Source organism: Lacerta agilis, chromosome 1 (genome assembly GCF_009819535.1).
Source record: "Lacerta agilis isolate rLacAgi1 chromosome 1, rLacAgi1.pri, whole genome shotgun sequence".
Taxonomy (NCBI): Eukaryota; Metazoa; Chordata; class Lepidosauria; order Squamata; family Lacertidae; genus Lacerta; species Lacerta agilis.
In genome coordinates this window covers 48,484,108-48,501,985 of record NC_046312.1, presented here as the reverse complement: position 1 = coordinate 48,501,985, position 17,878 = coordinate 48,484,108, and the positions used below count along the sequence as shown (strand labels likewise).

General features: G+C 40.5%; 1 protein-coding gene across 6 annotated transcripts in view; it reads right to left on the bottom strand.

The window, feature by feature from the left end:
* Nucleotides 1–17,878, bottom strand: part of CKAP5 (cytoskeleton associated protein 5) — a 58,661-nt gene that overhangs the window by 39,196 nt on the left and 1,587 nt on the right. For 3 of the 6 annotated variants that reach the window (XM_033148708.1, XM_033148717.1, XM_033148735.1), the window contains exons 1-6: nt 5,406–5,462; nt 4,651–4,844; nt 3,638–3,844; nt 2,182–2,353; nt 629–761; nt 118–221 (exon numbers count right to left, since the gene is read on the bottom strand). In XM_033148708.1, the coding sequence (XP_033004599.1) occupies nt 118–221; nt 629–761; nt 2,182–2,353; nt 3,638–3,844; nt 4,651–4,844; nt 5,406–5,462 (867 nt within the window). Of the gene's footprint in view, nt 1–117; nt 222–628; nt 762–2,181; nt 2,354–3,637; nt 3,845–4,650; nt 4,845–5,405; nt 5,494–14,486; nt 14,628–17,878 lie in introns of those variants that run through there. The other 3 variants (XM_033148693.1, XM_033148726.1, XM_033148702.1) reach the window with 2 other exon arrangements.

The window sequence follows — 17,878 nt, the reverse complement described above, 5'->3', positions numbered from 1 at the left end:
AATTACAACAAAAACATAAAACAATTCATTAAAATACAATTCAGAGAAAGATTATTCATTTGTGTATTTATTATTAAGGTTACAGAAGGAATAATGGTTAACTGAATCACCACTTACAATTTTGTCATAGAAATCTTTAGGAAGTTTGGAGAGAATTTCAACAGCTTCCAGAAGTTCGTAGGCATCCACCTGTGGAACAGCCTCATCACCATCATCTCCTCCTATTGAAAGAATTGTTAGCATATAAAGCCAGACATTGTTATTATATATATTTTTATCCTCCGCCTTCTTCTCTGACAAGACTCAATACAGCTTAAAGATGATTAAACATTAATAGAATTTTAAAAATGTTTAAAACATATGTTATGTTTTAAATATGTATAAAACATACAAATAATTTCAATAAAAACAGCATGGCACTAGTCCGTGATGGGCTAATTATGTCACCATTTTTACTTTATTATATGTAAAATAATAAGCTGTGAAGCAGAGTATTAACTCTGCAATCAATGACTTTTCCTAGAGATTGATGTGCATCAACATTTTATGCCAGCTTGTTTTTTGACCACCTTCATCTGACTCTTAGTCAGCAAGGTTATCTACTGTGAAGTCCCAAGTCAACAGTTACCTGCATCTGCATCCCCCCCAGCTGCTTGTTGCTGCTCAAACTTTGCTTTCATTTCTTGTTGGGAGCGGAGGAACCTCGATTGCTTGGGAGCTGATAACGGTAGTTTGACCCATTCTTCTTCCAGTTCTTTTAACTGCAAGAATCAAAACACGAAATGATGTCCTACTGATGTGGGCGCATTGCTATTCTCCCTTGTCACAAGTAAAACTATTCCTTAAGCTTGCCATAATCCTGAGCTACTGTAGGAGAGCTAGAGCAGAAGATCATTAACACCTCTTCATTACCTAGGTTCAATTTAACTGCTTTTTCACCAAATTAAATTCAGGGAAATTAATTAGTGTGCAGCGGACTCTAAAAACTCTTGTCTTAAGGCGGGGTGGGGCGATTCACAGCAGTATACTTTCACTTAAGACAAGAAAATGACATCCATTATTGGATAGCTGACAAATTTTGGACAATGTCAAACACAATTCACAACTCAAGTTATTACTTGCTAACTTGAACATATGAATTACTATCACATCAGTTATGCAACATTTTATCAAGTCTGGCAGCTAACAAGGCAGGCATGTTAAAAGTGATAAATCTATTATACAATGCTGTGCTTCACTTGAATGTGTGAATTTATCTACCCGTTTAAAAATAGATAAAATGTGGAGAGATCTAACAACACATGCAACAAAATATTACATTTGACATTTCTCATGGAAAATATTAGTTCAACATTAGTTCAAGCTAGGGTCTGGTGGGCATTTCTTATTATATAGTAGATGTGTAAGCCTGTCATGCTGCAGTTTGTGTAGCTGCCTAAGGCCAATGTAATGACAGAGCAGCAAGCAGGCAAGTTTAAGCAAGAGCTGTTTAAAGAAGGGTAGGAGGGGTTTCAGAGAGTGGTTTGCCAAACCACTCTCTGAAACACCCTCCCACCCTCCTTTAAAAGGGAATGAGAGTTGGGGCAAGCTGTGAGGTGAAGGGAGATTTGGGTGTCCTGTGTGGGGCTTGGCAAAGAGATGGGCAAGATGTAAAGAGGAGAGGGGGTGGCCAAGTGTGGGGATATGGGGTTGGCAGCCCCTAGTACAACCATATTTACAGTTTTACTTTCCCTAAAACCGAGACCCTACTTCCAAGTATCTCCTTTGCTTACTGATAACAGTGCTCTTATTTATGAATTGCTCCTCTACTTAAAGCGGGGAAAGCCCAATGAAAACACAAATACACCACTGGGGTTCAAATATGCCTGCTCTCTTGCTTTTACTTAGCCACTTCATACTTAGAACATGGTCTGGGAGAAAATCCACCTTTTGAAGCCTAAAGCTAAAGAAAGGGACATGGTTACCTGATCACATTAAGCTTCTATGTGAAGTAGCATCTCGTTTAGGAAGACTCTGCATGAGTCCTGGGTAAACCCCAGCGCTCCCTCATGCTTAGGTTAAAGATTTATTTATTTCCTCCCTTTTGCTCAAGTCAAAAGATGTAACAAAAATATACCCTGCTCTACTGGTGGGCGGCTTCTTACACTAAGAATGCTAGAACACAGTACTTGCCAAGCTTACCTGAACAGAATTTATATTTTGTAATGGAGGCCTGAGAGCATCCCTTATCCATCGATAGATCTCAACAGCGAAAAGTTTGGCTTCATCTCGAACAGCCTTCTCTCGAGACTCAAAGAGTTTTGGCAACACTTTGATTATTGGCTTCAGTGAGATTATTTTTGAACCAAATTCACTGAAATGTAAGACAAATAAATAAATAAATAATGCACATTGCCTCGGTTATTCTTAGGTCCTGATTGCACGTCACGGTAAGCCACTGCTATGGTTTCCTGTGAATGAGCTGTGCACGTGGCTGAATCTCTTCATTGAGCCAGGAGCAACAAACCACAACCACTGGCTTAATGTAATGTGCAAAGCAGCACTCATTGTTCCTTCCAAACAAGCTGTGTTTGGTAAGCCAAGAACAAGTATTGGTTTGTTTGGAGAAAACTAACAATGACGACTGGTTTTCATGTTACACTTAGCCCAAGGTTCATGGTTTGCTGTTCCCAAATTTGACAAAGGGAAGAGCAGAATGGGAGTGATTCAACAGCATACACTAGAATGCCACTTTTTAATGGTTTATGACTTACTGTGACATTAGAACATGGCTTATTGAAGTTATTATAATAGGAGAACTATGTATACTAGCTCTTTCATCTGGCAGATCTACACTGGCAACAATTTCAATCACTGTTAATCTGAGATTACTCATACGAAACTGCCAATATGTAAAACCTTCTCTTACCATTTAATTTGAAAAGTGTGTGAGTCTTTGAATATGATGCACAACACAATACTAGATGCACTAGCAAGAATTTTTCACACAAATTCAATCCTAACTGTATTTAGGATTGTACCCTTAAATGCACATACTTGCTTAAACTGGTTTCCCTGCATTCCCTTCTAATGGAATTTCGTGTTTCCCTACTTTTGAGTCATACAAACATGGGCAATAGGTTGAATCAATGTCATGTGAGTGAAGTTCTGCTCATGCAATGATTAATTTAGCAGCAGCTACAATACTCCTGCTTATAACTATGAAGTATATAAGAAAGATCAAGCTTACTAGCTGCTTTGCTTCTAAATATTCTCTGGTTGGCCTCTGTTATTGACTCCTACCGATGGAGAACCTGCAAAGGACTCTACGAGGGGCTCTTGTGTACCCCATAAGGGAATAAGGGCAGATTTTTGTTTATTACAGTCTTTAACAATTATTTTATTAATCTGAAAGCAGCAATTAACAACTATGTTACCAGCAGGAATGTTTTTAAGGAAACCATCTGTTAAATTGGATCAATTTCTCTCCTTGGCAAGAGAGTTCATCAAGTCATACAATTCAGTATATTGCTCTGTTCTAGTAGACAGTTATAATTGCTTTAGTGCACTCTCAGATACCAATACCAAATTCTATTAATCACCACAAACACCCCTTTCCTCATATGGCTGGAATGACAGCTTCCTCAGTTTAACTTACCTTAGTGCTTTCCTCAGTGTTTCTATACATGCAACTATGATCTTGGGATTCTTGTTGTCCAAGCCTTTCAGAATCTCTTCTTGTACTATCTCCCCTTTCTCGATTTCAATAAACATAAGACATATGTCTGTGCCAAGCTCCTTGGCTCTAGCTTTAGGCTGATTAAACACTTTATTTACAACTCCAGACACCACTTCTCCTGTTGTTCTTTAAAAAAATAAAAAAGAAGGCAACACTTTTAGGTCACATAAACATTAACCATTCTGTTCCCTGTGGGAATTAAGATACGTTTGTTGTATGTACATATCACAGCACTAATCTCCATCCATGTTCTTCTATAATGCTGGACTCTTACAAATCTTGTTAAATGACCAAAGGCAGCCATTTAAACATTGATTCTGATCACAGTCAATTTTCATGCAAAGTGTATCTGAAGTGTCCTTTAATGACTCATTCCAACCCTAAGAAATACGGGAACAGATCACCCTGAAATATAAGGTTCCCTTGTAATTCAAGAGTACATGTCAAATGTTGGTTTACAGACATGTATATGCATCACTTAATTTTTCTCTGCTTGACCAGCAGCTCTAAGGCTACCACTTGATGTAAGGCAGCACCAATGTGATGCTCGCTTAAAAACTGCAACTGGATTTTGTACCCCTTTTAATTCCAAATCTTTGTCTATGGTTGAAACTTTTTCTCTGCTTTTCAAAATTTACTGAAAAGTAGCACTATTGTTAAAAGGTGTGTAAGATACAAATCTGAACGCATGCATTTATTACAAAGGAATGAAATTTTGGGTCAATTATGAAAGAGCAACAAAATCTTACAATAGGGAGAGTACAAGCAGAACAGGTAAAAATGAGGTTTTCATAGGAGCATTTCTAGAGTCTCAAGAAAAGTCAGAGTCACATAATTAATGCTTCCTCTGGTGAATTATTTGCAACAAGGCAAGAGCTGACAGAGTTCCTTCCTAGAAAATGTGAAGTGAAGGCAAACACGAAGTGACTTACTTTCCTGCTACATGGGCATTTTCAACATAGGCAAGGGCTGCTTCCAATCCTTTCAGTTGAGCAACTGCATTAGAGTCGGTCACAAATTTCTTTACAAGTCCAAGATACTTGGACCATTCAGGGCTCTTCTCATCATCTATCTTCTCAAACAGCTTCAAGGCTTCTTCATAGCCATTTAACCTAGCCTTCCACAACTAGGACGAGAATAGAAAGATATCAGGAAGATTTCTGCTTCACTTGAACAAGATGTTAACTCTCTAAAATAATAGTTTTCTCCCCGCCCTTATTGGAACAATAAAAGCAGCATGTGAGAACTAGCACCTAAATTTTTCCTATAGCTTCTCACATAACGGACATCTTTACTACCAGCCATTTCCATTTTGCTCTGTTAAACATTTATCAGTTACCCCATAAGACAAAAATTAAACAAAGTAGCTATTTTCCTATAGCCTCAATAATTACAAATACAGAGTACTGTATTTGTAAAACTGGTCTTCCACTATGGCTGGAAGCAAAGTCACATGCTATGCAGGTAAGTGAGCAAACTGGTCTCATTTGAGAAGCCATGCAGAAGAACATCAAACATTTCAAATAATTACACAAAAATACCAAATAATTTCAAACACCTCAGATAGTTACACAAAAAGATTAGGGTATACACAAGTCATTTTGAAGTTATCCATTAACAAGTTTGGCAGCTAACACATTCTCAAGCTTGTCTTAAGCTGTGTTACAATTTAAGACAATCTTCTTACCTTGTGTTCACATTTCTGATCAATGGGTAGTTTCATCCATTCACTATCATCCCCCATGGTGCTTTAATTTCTTGTAAATCAATAATTCCTAGGTAGGAGGGGGAAAGTAAAATTAACAGTCACTGGTCTTAGTTGCCTTTGCAAAACACACACAAACCTCAGTTTTTACTGTCAATACACTATCAGTGCCACCATAAAAGGGCTAAAGAAATTACAATGAAATGAGAAAATATATGAAGTAATTTGCTGTTCCTCTTTGGCAGACACAAAAGCAACAAAAATCTTCCTTCAGAATTATATAGATGTAGCAATAATGTTCTGTAGTAAGGAACATAGTTAATCGGACTCTCATTCAGTCCCCTAAAGTGCTTTTAATATATTCTGAAACACACCCAACTCTGTAAGATCATTCCAAGACATATGCATGTTTACATGGTATAGTAGTATTTTAACATAAATGCCTTTCTCAGAGCTGATAGAATCAACTTCATCAGGTCAATAATGTATTTCTAAATGCCAAATTCAACTAATGATGCACAATACAGAGCAGTTATTAAGCCACTAAATTAACTGCACTTTTAATTCCAACAACCAACATTTTCCAGGCTACAGAAGCACCTCTACCTTACAGACTGTCCTATTTCCTGTCTGCACCACTAAAGTCTTGTTATTCACTTGCTGGTATGCAATCCCACAACCCTCTGTCGCCTCACTCAACACGGCTGCACCAACATGCCCTCATCCCATATTAACCCTAGAGTCAAGCGACTATTGCTGCACCATAGCCAAATGGGCTACTATCAACTGGTGGAAATTTATTACAAAAGCTCCTGGCAAGGGACAGCAAGTCTGTGGTGCCCCAAAGAACAGATTTAAAAAGACTTTTTATGCAAGACTGTAGAAGAGAAACAGAATTTTAAGCAACTTCAAGTGATCTTACTGGTTTATTTTTATTTTTTTCTATTCCTGTGTATAGGAAAAAATACACAAGGAAATCCAAATTCAGCAACTACTTTCAAACCACATTGGAGCTGGAGGAGGCCCCAGGATGACTCCCAAAGACCATTCAGCAGTGGAAAAACCTCTCATCTTCCAAAGATAACATGTTTAACAAAAACACCATACACCTACTACAAGTTGAATCTAACTTCTGTGGCCAGGTTGAAAGGAGAGGTTAAGCTGGTAAAATAAGTCAACTATTTACACAGAATTACTTCACTGAAGCCACAGTAGGTTGAGACTGCCTTACCTAATATTAATTATGGACAGGAAGCCGAGCACCACCCAATAATTTCAATACCAGTTCCAATACCTCCTACACATTCTGTATAACTTCTGAAATAATGTATAAAATATTAAATAATGCAGAAAACATTTCAAGGTTCTCCAGAATTGTTACAAAGAAGTCATTTTTCTTCTATTCTTAATGCAAAAGAAAGAGTTGGAATGTACTGTATATACTTGAGTATAAGCCTAGTTTTTCAGCACACTTTTTGTGCTTTAAAAGCTGCCCTCGGCTTATACTCAAGTCAACCATTCCTTAAGAAGTGTACAAGAACGGTGGTTCTTTACTCTCCCCAGGCAGCTTGTTCCATTCCTGAACTGCTCACATAAATGCAAACTTTAGACCCCAGAAGGCAGAAAGCCTATCAGTTAAGGAAGTATTAAAACCCCACAGGTGCTCACTTTCCCTGGCTCCTGCTTAAACAGGACAGGATCCCAGCCTTCTCTGTATAACACAAGGGAACATTGCACTGTGGGTTAAATCACAGAGCCCTAGGGCTTGCTGATCAGAAGAATGGCGGTTCGAAACCCTGCGACGGGGTGAGCTCCACAGCAGCAAAGGAAGAAGAGGAAGGAGCAGCCCAAAGGGCTGCTTTGGGCTGCTCATTCCTCCTCTACCACAGTGGCAAAGATGAACCGGCTTATACTTGAGTCAATAAGCTTTCCCACATTTTTGTAGGGAAATTAGGTGCCTCGGCTTATATTTGGGTCGACTTATACTCGAGTATATACGGTATTTGAAGGGTATCTGATCCAACCAGTATAAGTAAGATTTTCTTATACAGTGGTGCCCCGCTAGACGAATGCCTCGCTAGACGAAAAACTCACTAGACGAACGGCATTCGCTAGCGGAAGGCTGCCCCGCAAGACAAAAAAGTCAATGGGGCTGCCTCGCAAGACGATTTTTTTTTTTTTTTTGCGAAAACTAGTGGTTTGCATTGGTGCTTCGCAAGAAGAAAAATTCGCTCTACGAAGACACTCGCAGAACGAATTATTTTCGGCTAGCGAGGCACCACTGTATTAACAATAAGGTGTAGACACACTGGTAAGATGACAAGTAAAGCCTAGAAGATTCAGGCATGCTGAAATCTACTCAAGGGGGCAAAAAGGTAACAGCATCACCATCAAACTTGGGGAAACAGCATCTACTTTATTGATAGCATATATTGAATTAAAAGAAAAAAATGTCAACTTTGTATAATGTTACATCATTTTATTTTTTTTATAGAATAGTATCCATTTCCAACTACAAGGCAAATTCCCCAAAGCAGTTATGGATTGTGTATGCAGCAGTTTAAGAATCACAGGCATTCTGATTACTGGTTTTGCCACAAATGTGTACTCCCACTATCAGTTATTACAGAAGAGATTGCAAGATAGTCACTGATATTCAGCACCTAATATATACAACCTTCACAGATCACATAATTCTTTTATATTCCCTTATTGCATTTCTACTCATTGTCCTTCTCGTGGTATAACTTTCTTATAAAACAAAATAAAAAATTCAATAGTAGTATTTTATTGAAATAGTTAAAAACAATAACACTAATACCAGTAGACCATAAGCACTGAAATTATAAGAGGCTCTTTGTGTCAGTTGTTAAATGTTTAAGAATGCAGGTGCTATTCTCTTTCCAAACAGTCAAAAATAAAGGACAAGCTTCAGGCTCCTACGGTAATTTAATAGGTTATGTAGGACAATCCCTTACACTGCCAACTAAAACTATGGCAGAAAATGCTTACTAGGTCCCTAAAAATTGTATAAATGAGATTTCAACAGTGAACCAGGCACTGAAATGCCATACAAAACAGGATAACGACTGTCAACATTAACAATAATTTTAAAAGCATATAGCTTATTTGCAATAAACTATTCATTAATCCAAGTTTCAAAATGTGAGGTCGTTCCCTTACATGTCATGTAGAAAAGCTACTCGTCTCTTATACTTCTAGATTTAAATATAGTACCTAAGATTTTAAGTGAAGCACTGCAGTAGCAGCAAAAAATATGAAGTTGTTTTTTTTTTAAAAAAAAATGTTGTGGTCCTTTGCCATTTCAACAATACAAACAATGATTTTAAAGTTGTTTTTCCCCACTACCAAACTTGAGTATTTTCCCTGCCTGTTGGCCTTAGATGGAAGTAGTCAGCTCACTTTATGAGAATAAAGCTACTGTTAGTGTTCAAGTGCTCACTTTGAACAGGTTTACCTGCTCTCACAACCACAGACTGTTCTCTGGCTCCCCTTGGAAAGACTCAAAATAGGTTAGGATGGTGCATTATTGGTGCAAGACTCTTTTCCTTTGCACTCCATGACCAAACTGCCTCTGGGTGCTTCCCTGCACTTGCCATAGAAGCAGCTTATGTTGCAGCTGGGGTAGCATCAAAACCATGCAGTCAGATGTTCCACATCACTTCTGCTCTGGTAATGTTTATCTCAAGCTGGGAAGATCATGCTGTTGCATAAACAGGCAACATTTGCTCAGTGGATCCCAGACACCAGAAGGGGCAAATCACAGTTGTGCACCCACCCACCCAACGATCAACATAGCATGAAGCAGGCATTTTATGAATCAGCTATTGCTACAACACAATGAGCATACATGACATCTTAGAGAGCTTCATAAGCGCCCCCACCCCCGCTTAAAACAGACAATGGCTCTATTAAAATGTCATGCATTCAATCTTCAGTGGCTTGGAAGTAATGCCTTGTTAATAGTCATAGGCCCCTTGATTTTGAAGAAGAAAATTGAGGTGGGAGAGGGGAGCAAGTGAACCCACAGGACATGAACAGAGCCAGTGAGGAAGACCGAAGAAAAGGAGGGAGAACCAAAGGTAGCTCAGGATAGATGTGTATAATGGCAGTACACACTGTGATGGCTACTTTTGAACTGATACTTGGATCACTGCCACTGTTGTCATTACTCCGTAAGTTGCTATTGTTTTGCTGCAACCAAGGAAAAGCTTTGCTCAAGATCTCGCTTAGAAGCAAAACCTCAGATTAATTTTTAATAAAACTTTCCTTTCTAATTCTATTTGCAAAACTTCACCTGTAGCTACCTAATGCTTAAAAGATGAAGCAACTGAAGATCAAATCTTTTCATTCAGCTTGCCCTCCTCTTTTTGCTTTTTATGGGGAACTCACGCCTAATTTTATAATTATTCAATGACATTAGCTAGGCAGAGGAATTGTAATTTGTTCTGGACCACCTAGCAAGTATGGTGAGCCATTGTGATGGACCTCCACCATCACCCACAGCAAGACTCAGCACAAAGCTTCACCTATCAAACGACAACACAACCAAGCCATCTCAAAAAGTTGCTTTTCAGAGAAGCTGCCTTGAGGACACAAATGATAAAAGCTTTCTAATATCAGAATTGTACAGAGTTGATTATTTGTCTTTTAAATACACAATGTGACTTTGAAGTATGTAATTGCAATCCTACATACAGCTATCCCAGAGTACACCACACTGAAATCTGTAAGATTTATTTCAAAGAAAACATCTTCAGATTGAGCTAAAGATATCAGATTGAGCTAAATGATCCAGCACCTTTATGCCTTCTCAATTTCAACAGGATTAACAGACATGCTTAACTTTTTCCTACTGTCAGACAATGGGGACTTAAAAGTGCTTAAATTTGACTGCATCATTTGAAATATTTTACAGTATGGCAGTTGCTGTTTCAATAATAACAATAATAATAATTTATACCCCGCCCACCTGGCTGGCTTCTAACAAAAGATTAAAATACAATAATTCATCAAATATTAAAAATTTCCCTAAACAGGGCTGCCTTCAGATGTGTTCTAAAAGAAAACAGCCAATAAAAAAATGGGGGCAGAGAACAAATGAACTGAGCACTCCAACAAGGTAATTGTAATAAACAAAATCTGCCCTTATTCTCTTATGGGGTACACAAGAGCCCTTGTAGAGGCCTTTGTAGGTTCTCAATCGGTAGGAGCATATAACAGAAGCCAACCATGAGAAGCAAAGCAGCTAGTAAGTTTGATCTTTATTGAACTGTTGCAACAGGTACAGGTAGGTAGCCATGTTGGTCTGCCATAGTCAAAACAAAATAAAAAATAAAAAAATTCCTTCCAGTAGCGCCTTAGAGACCAACTAAGTTTGTTCTTGGTATGAGCACCAAGAACAAACTTAGTTGGTCTCTAAGATGCTACTGGAAGGATTTTTTTTTATTTTTTATTTTGTTGCAACAGGGTCCTTCCTCTCATGCAGGAGAAAAAAGAAGAAACCCAGAACAAAGGCCGGCCTGCCCTTATATAGAAATTTAAAATTGCCCACCCTGGAGTCCAAGACCACCCCCAGAAGCATCATACATACATCACAGAAGAGGGCGGTCTATAACAAAAATCTGAGTACTTTGTTTTCCCCTACTTGCCAGGCTACCTGATAATGCCTTCTCTGATTGCCCTTCCTGGTATGTCCCGCAGTTCCTTTGAAATGGTAATCAGTTTAATTCCTGTGACAATGGGAAAGTTCCCTCACCCCCTCCTTCCTTGCAGAGAAACATTTTGTCGGTTTGGGAGTAAAAAATGGTTTCAGGGCTGTTCTCCTATGCTGCTTCACACATGTGGCCCATACACTTGTGTACGTGTCTGATTGGTACATTGATGAACAGTTATTATATATACAAGACCTTAATTAACTCGAAGCGACTAGCATGAGTTTGGCCAAACTGCAGGAGGCAGTGAAAGATAGGCGTGCCTGGCGTGCTCTGGGCCATGGGGTCACGAAGAGTCAGACACGACTGAACGACAACAACAACAAGGTGCTACTGGAAGTATTTTTTTATTTTTTATTTTGCTTGATTAGGGTTACTCTCAGAATTTAATAAATGGTAGGATTTTGATTATTTGGGATGTGAAGGGAGAAATAAAATCTGCAGATCAATTCCTGGACTAGCCTATGCTAAACAACCTGGCCATGCTAGGGTCTTTAAGAAACAAGAGAGTCATTGAGGAATTGTCCTTTCCCCCCACCCCAGGTGGACAGAGACTAGGAATTGTTGTAAGAATATTAAGGTCTTATATATATAACTGTTCATAAGTGTACCAAGCAAACATGTACATGAATGTCTGAAGCAACACCATTTTGACTCCCAGCTGACCAAGTATTTCTCTGCAAGGAGAGAAGACAATAGGAAAAGCTTCCCAACTCTCTTTGGGACTTACACCTCCCTGTAAATACAGTCTGGCAAGTATCTGTTAAGCTGAGCACACTATCAATATGCGTAAGAGATTCAGGAACTAAGTATTTACAATCTTAAAGGAATGGGGCTACCCAGGAAAGGCAATCAGATAAGGCATTATCATATAAACTGGCAAGCAGGAGAAAAACAACCTGTTGGAGATTGCCTTTTTTGTGATGTAGGTATGATGTATGGGGGGGTGGTCTTGGGTCATGTTTCTGAGGGTGGTCTTGAACGGGCAGCATGGGCAATTTCAAATTTCTATATAAGGGGAGGCGCTCCTTTGTTCTAGGTCCCTTCCCTGCTCTCCTGTGTGTGGGAAGGTTACCCTGTTGCAACAGCGAGAATAAAGACTTTGCTTCTCAATCTTCTCTGGTTGGTCTCTGTTATATTCTCCTACCGATGGAGAACCTACAATGGGCTTTTGTGTACGCCATAAGGGAAAAGGGCAGGTTTTGTTTATTACAGGATTTGGAAGGTTGCCAGAGAAACAGTGTTCGAGGTGACAGGAAGGGGAGTCTGGTAGCAAGGGGTTCTGGGAAGGAGGATGAAGAAGGGTTGGGAGCCTTTTTTGGACAGGCTGGCTGCAGAGATTACTGGGAGAGATGACTTGGACTCCAGAGCTGCACTGATGTGGGGTACAAGCCCCTCTTGAAATGACCATGCTGTAAGATCTGGACTCCCTCAATGCAGAGTGAAGGTGTAAATGAATGAATAACCCATATTTCTTAAAGCTACAACCGTCTCTGCTGTGTCTCAATTCCCCATGGGCTTTTGCCACCACCCAGCAGAAAGAGTGGGAGGCACCCAATTTTTGTAACAGTCTTAATAAAATTGAAGCATTGGGGTAGTGAGACTTGCTTCTGGGTAAACATTTATAGAATTCTGCTATAACTCTAGGAACTGCTTGTTGTTACAAGCCTTTTAAAATATTGTTTGGTACCATTTTCAAAAACTTGTGATCCAAAAAAAAAAATTCTTCAAATTTTGTACCAAATTGGGATACAATACATCCCTGGAAGTCTTTTTTATGGAGAGGAGCGCAATAAAAGAACACTCCCACCACTTGCAGAAGCAAGGCAAGTTGTTTACACAAGAGAGCAAACAGAGAATCCTTATGCTGAGACAAGTCCACTTGCCTCTCTCTATTCACTGCCACTCTTACTGAGTTTTTCCACAACTTATTTTAAATCACATTTCCTTCCAAATAAGAGTTGTTCTACCTGACTGCATCTGCATTCAGGAGCTGTTACATGGAAATAGTCTAGCTAGGCTCTATAAATAAGTCCTGGAAACAGGGTGGGGAGCCCATGGTCCTTCAGATGGTGTTGAACAATGCCACCTATCATCCACAACCATTTACAATGCTAGTTGGGAGTCCCATTTGCAGGGCCACAGGGTCCCCAACCTTGTTCTAGTGAAACTAAAATAGGTCCCCCCCCCCAGTAGCTCTTATTTTCTAAAATCTAATTAATGGTGTAGAGCCCTGCATCTTGCCCCTATATTTACATACATGTGTGAATGTCACTAACACGGAGGCAAGATAACACTTTCTTTTATTCATGAAACCCTTTTTTTAAAAAAATTAAAAAATGCTCTGCAAAGCACCACAGATACGAAAAGCTTAAAATAAGTGTGCCTAGGCTGTGGCCTTCCAGATGTTGGATTCCAGTTAACATGACCAGTCAGGGATGATTAAGATATTTATACCCCATTTTTTACTATGTATCTCACAGCTGTTTACAGGAAAGAGCAAAACATACAATAGACTCAACTTAACGCTTAAGTTACAACAGCAGAATGTAGAAAACATTAGAACAAGTTCATAACACAAGGACTTCCTGAAAAACCTTTTAAATTGGCATCTCAAACAGGGATAGTGCCTGCTTGATTTCTAGCGGGAGTTGTAGTCCAACATCTGGAGAGTCAAAAATTAAGCATCCCTGGTTTAAATTTCAAAGAATAAAAATTTCCTATGAAGCATAAAAAGCAAGCACCCTGAAATAGGGCCAGCGTTGTTGTTGTGAACATTCACAGAATAGAACAGCATAACATAAAACCTCCGTTCAAATGCTCAAGCGCTTGATGTTGGGGATTCCTGACACAGGCCTTCTTCATTCAATACAATCTCGCGCCCATGCCACCCCACCTCACTCCAGCATCTTCCAAGCACATACAGGGGAATCACAAAAGATGATCCGAATCCCTTCCCTATCAAGGATCCCATTTCTGTCCCAGATCACATTGCCGGTCTATACCTTTAACGCACGTCCCCTTCCCCTGCGACAGGACTTGCCAAAGGCTCTCCAGACACCGTTTCCCGCTCTATGCCCAGCAGGACCACATTTCCCCAGTTACTGCAGCTCGGAGCCGGTCGACATCTACAACCCCCAGCACAACAAATCGGCCGACGCCGCTCGCCAGCCGGACCGACCGACCGAGAGACGCTGCTCGGTACAACTTGGCCACCCAATGCAGCGGGGCAGCAGGCCGCTCCCCCGGCATTGTTTATGACATTCGCCCGCCCCAGCTGGCCTTCACCCTGGGGATTTAGGCCTCGCCACCAGTGTCGCCGCCCTACCTTGCAGCGGGCGCCGGACAACGTCGCCTTCCGCCAGGCCGAACTAGGCCGGACTCTCGCTTGCCCAGCAACCGCGGCCCGGCTTAGCAGCAGAAGCGGGCGGAGAGCTGCATCTCCGACCGGCAGAGGAGGCGCCTCCCCCAAGGGCGGGGCGCGTTGCAGCCGGCGACACCAACCTCCGCCTCCCGCCGCACCTGAGCGAAGGGCCTTCCCCGGGCCATGTGACAAACAAAGGCAGGGATGCCCGCCCTGGACAGACCAGGCGCGCACTCCGCCCCTTCGCTCTCCCCCACCCCAGAGCAGAGAGAGCGCTTCTACGGACTCGGAGGCTTCCGCGCCGCGGAGGGTCCCCACTCCCCACCCTAACCAGTTCGCAAGCCTTTTTAATTCCCTTTCTGTCCCAAACAGGTTCTCATGCTGAACAAGAGGCCTGGCCAGGAAGGCCATTTGTCCACTTATGTTCAGACTAGCTAGCTAGGCGGGTCGTGCTCCTGAAGAGGCTTCCGCGTATCTTAAGTCTTGCTGATCCCTCGGGGCGAGGAGCCCGTCGGTATGTGCAGAGTTTTTTTATACAAGGGGCCGTAAACTGAACCTGTTAAAAATCTGCAAACATACGTTTTATTGCGAAAAGAACTACTCTGCCTCCAACTGCTTTCGAATAAACATTTTTTGTAATATTGCGCTGGTAAGCCAAAATAAGTGGCCTTTGAAAAACGTCCAGAGACCCATCTCCCTAAGAAGAACCAACTACAACGTCTTGCCTTAAAGAAGCTGTTGAAAGTGCAACAACTTTCCTCAAATTTACAGTTCTGTTCGGGAGACACCTTTAACTGCTCAGAGTTCTGTAGCACTACTAATCAATGCTTTGTTAGAATCAAGTGTTTTATATAAGCAGCAAAGCTTGGTTTTCCTGCCCTCTTAGAATCACCTAACCTCAGAGGAACATAATGAAAGGTGCACACAAACACACATCAGTATGCTGAAATGCTTTCCACATACAATAGTAAAATGAAGCTCATAATCATAATACCAGTCAAGGATAAATACTGCAACAACCGCTTAATTTGCATGTGCCATTTCACAGCTTTAATAGAGTACTACAGAGATCAGCAACTAGGTCATTGTAAGAGAAATTAGGTAAGCTCTACCCTTTATGGCTGCAAATGTCTGCAATACCCTACAAGTGTAAAGCACCTCAAATAAGATTTTTTAAATAAAAGAAATACATGTCAAGAAAAATAGGAACATGTTAATGTATCCAAACCTTAGCACATTTCCATGCTTCTGAAATGCATTCAAGTTCTGTGTAACCATAATTCCCCTTTTAACAAGAACTTACTAGGTGGAAACAAAGTTAATAAACAAACAAACATCCACAAAGTCAAAGGAAACAGCATTTACCACTGCAAAAACAATTAGTTTTCATTCATTCTGCTGGAATTCTCTGTGTGTGACTGTCAAACCTGAGAGACCAGGGTTCAAATCCCCAATAAGCCATGAAGCTCACTGGGCAACATTGGGCCTGTGTCATCTACCTCACAGGGTTGTTGAGAAGATAAAAAGAGGGTGAATCATGCACACTGCCTTGAGTTCCTAAGTGGAAATGCTTGTAGTAAATACATACATAAGGGGGAGAGTCTCTATTGGTGACTGTCATTAACACTTTTGACTATTAAATCATTACACGATGAGCAAGAAATTTCACATACACCATTACAATATTCTTAAACAGAAATACCGGTAATTCCTTTGACATTTGTGCATGGTACAATACAAAACAAGAATGATGAAAATGATGAAGCCCAACCCTGCAAAACCATAAACAGAATAGAGCATGACCTAATTACAGTCTGCAGAATATTCCAGTACATATTCACCACATTTCTGCTTCATCCAGAAAAATGTTTTTTCACTGTATTAATTCAGATGAAACATTTTCAAACAGTAATTGGTAACCTACTTGTAAGCACTAGAAGTGTAACACAGTATCTGTATTCAGAGATTAAAAGCATATGCCTCAGGTCCAGACCCACAAAGCTATTTAGGATTCTCAGTTCATTATCCTAAATGATGAATGAGGTACCCACCAGTAGATTGCAGGAGACTTGAATGAATATTACCGGATATTACTAGACCGTAAAGAAGCTGTTGTTAGAAACAATGGAGTCTTTAAGTGTGCAGTAGCAATAGTGGGTAAAAATGTCTAAGTAAGACATTTTGAAGTTGTAACATGTTCTAGAGAGTGTTAAAAGAACAAGCATGTTCTGAAATAGAAGATCCATTATGTTCTATGGACTTTCCAAGTTCTGGAATAAAGTGCACTTAGCAACCATGATGAAAGCTACTTTCAGAACAGGGCAGGTGCCTAGAGAAAGGGCCAACACAGATAAAGCATTTTAATAGTTTATCCTCTTTATAAGTACAGTAGTTACCAATATTGCAGAGCCAAATTATCTCTGATATAAAAATGTCAGTATCAAATATGTAAGTGCACAGTTGCCTAGTATTTTTCCAGTCCTCCTTGGGACATAGATGCTGGCATTTAAACATGCTTCTCCTTCTACAAAAGGAATATTGCCTTCCCTGGTCAAGAGAGAAGTCAAATAAAGATCTACTGCATAAAAAGTAATGCTTTCAGGTATCTTAAACTGAATGAGCTCAAGGTCTTAATTATGAAACTTTTTTAGGGGGAGGATCAAGGTCAGCTTTCCAGAGGCATCAGGAAGGGGGATATTGGACTACATGGATCTTTGGATATGATCTAGCAAGACTTTTTGAATGGGGTACCTCTTGGGCATGTGATTAGATGTAAGTAAGTATTATTGCCCACAATAAAGCATTAATGTGCATCCCACTTTGTAGAAGGCACTAACAATGCCCATCAAGCCACTCATACCTATAGGTTTACAGTGGTACTTCTGGTTGCGAATGGGATCCGTTCCAGAGCCCTGTTCGTAACCTGAACAGCGTGCAACCTGAAGCACTGCGTCTGCCCATGCGCAAAGTGTGATTTGGTGCTTCTGTGCATGCACGAACTGCCGAACCCGGAAGTAACCTGTTCTGGTACTTCCGGGTTTGGCGCGTTCGTATCCTGTGACGAACGCAACCCGCAGCAATCGTATCTAGATGTATGACTGTATAACCATTCTAAGCATAGAAACCCTAGCAAATGGCTTGGATGTAAGGCCCACTGGAGGAAAAATGCTTCACAGAATAGCTCCTAAGTGTCTCTACTACACTAGGACCAGCTCCAGGTTTGACAGGCCCATGCCAACTTGTTGTCTATGGGACCCCTGTCCTAACCATAAGACTCACTGTCTTCTTCACCCTCTTGTGTTGGAGCGTAGGGAATGGAGGTTGTTCCTTGTTTGCCATTTCCATCACCAATTGCT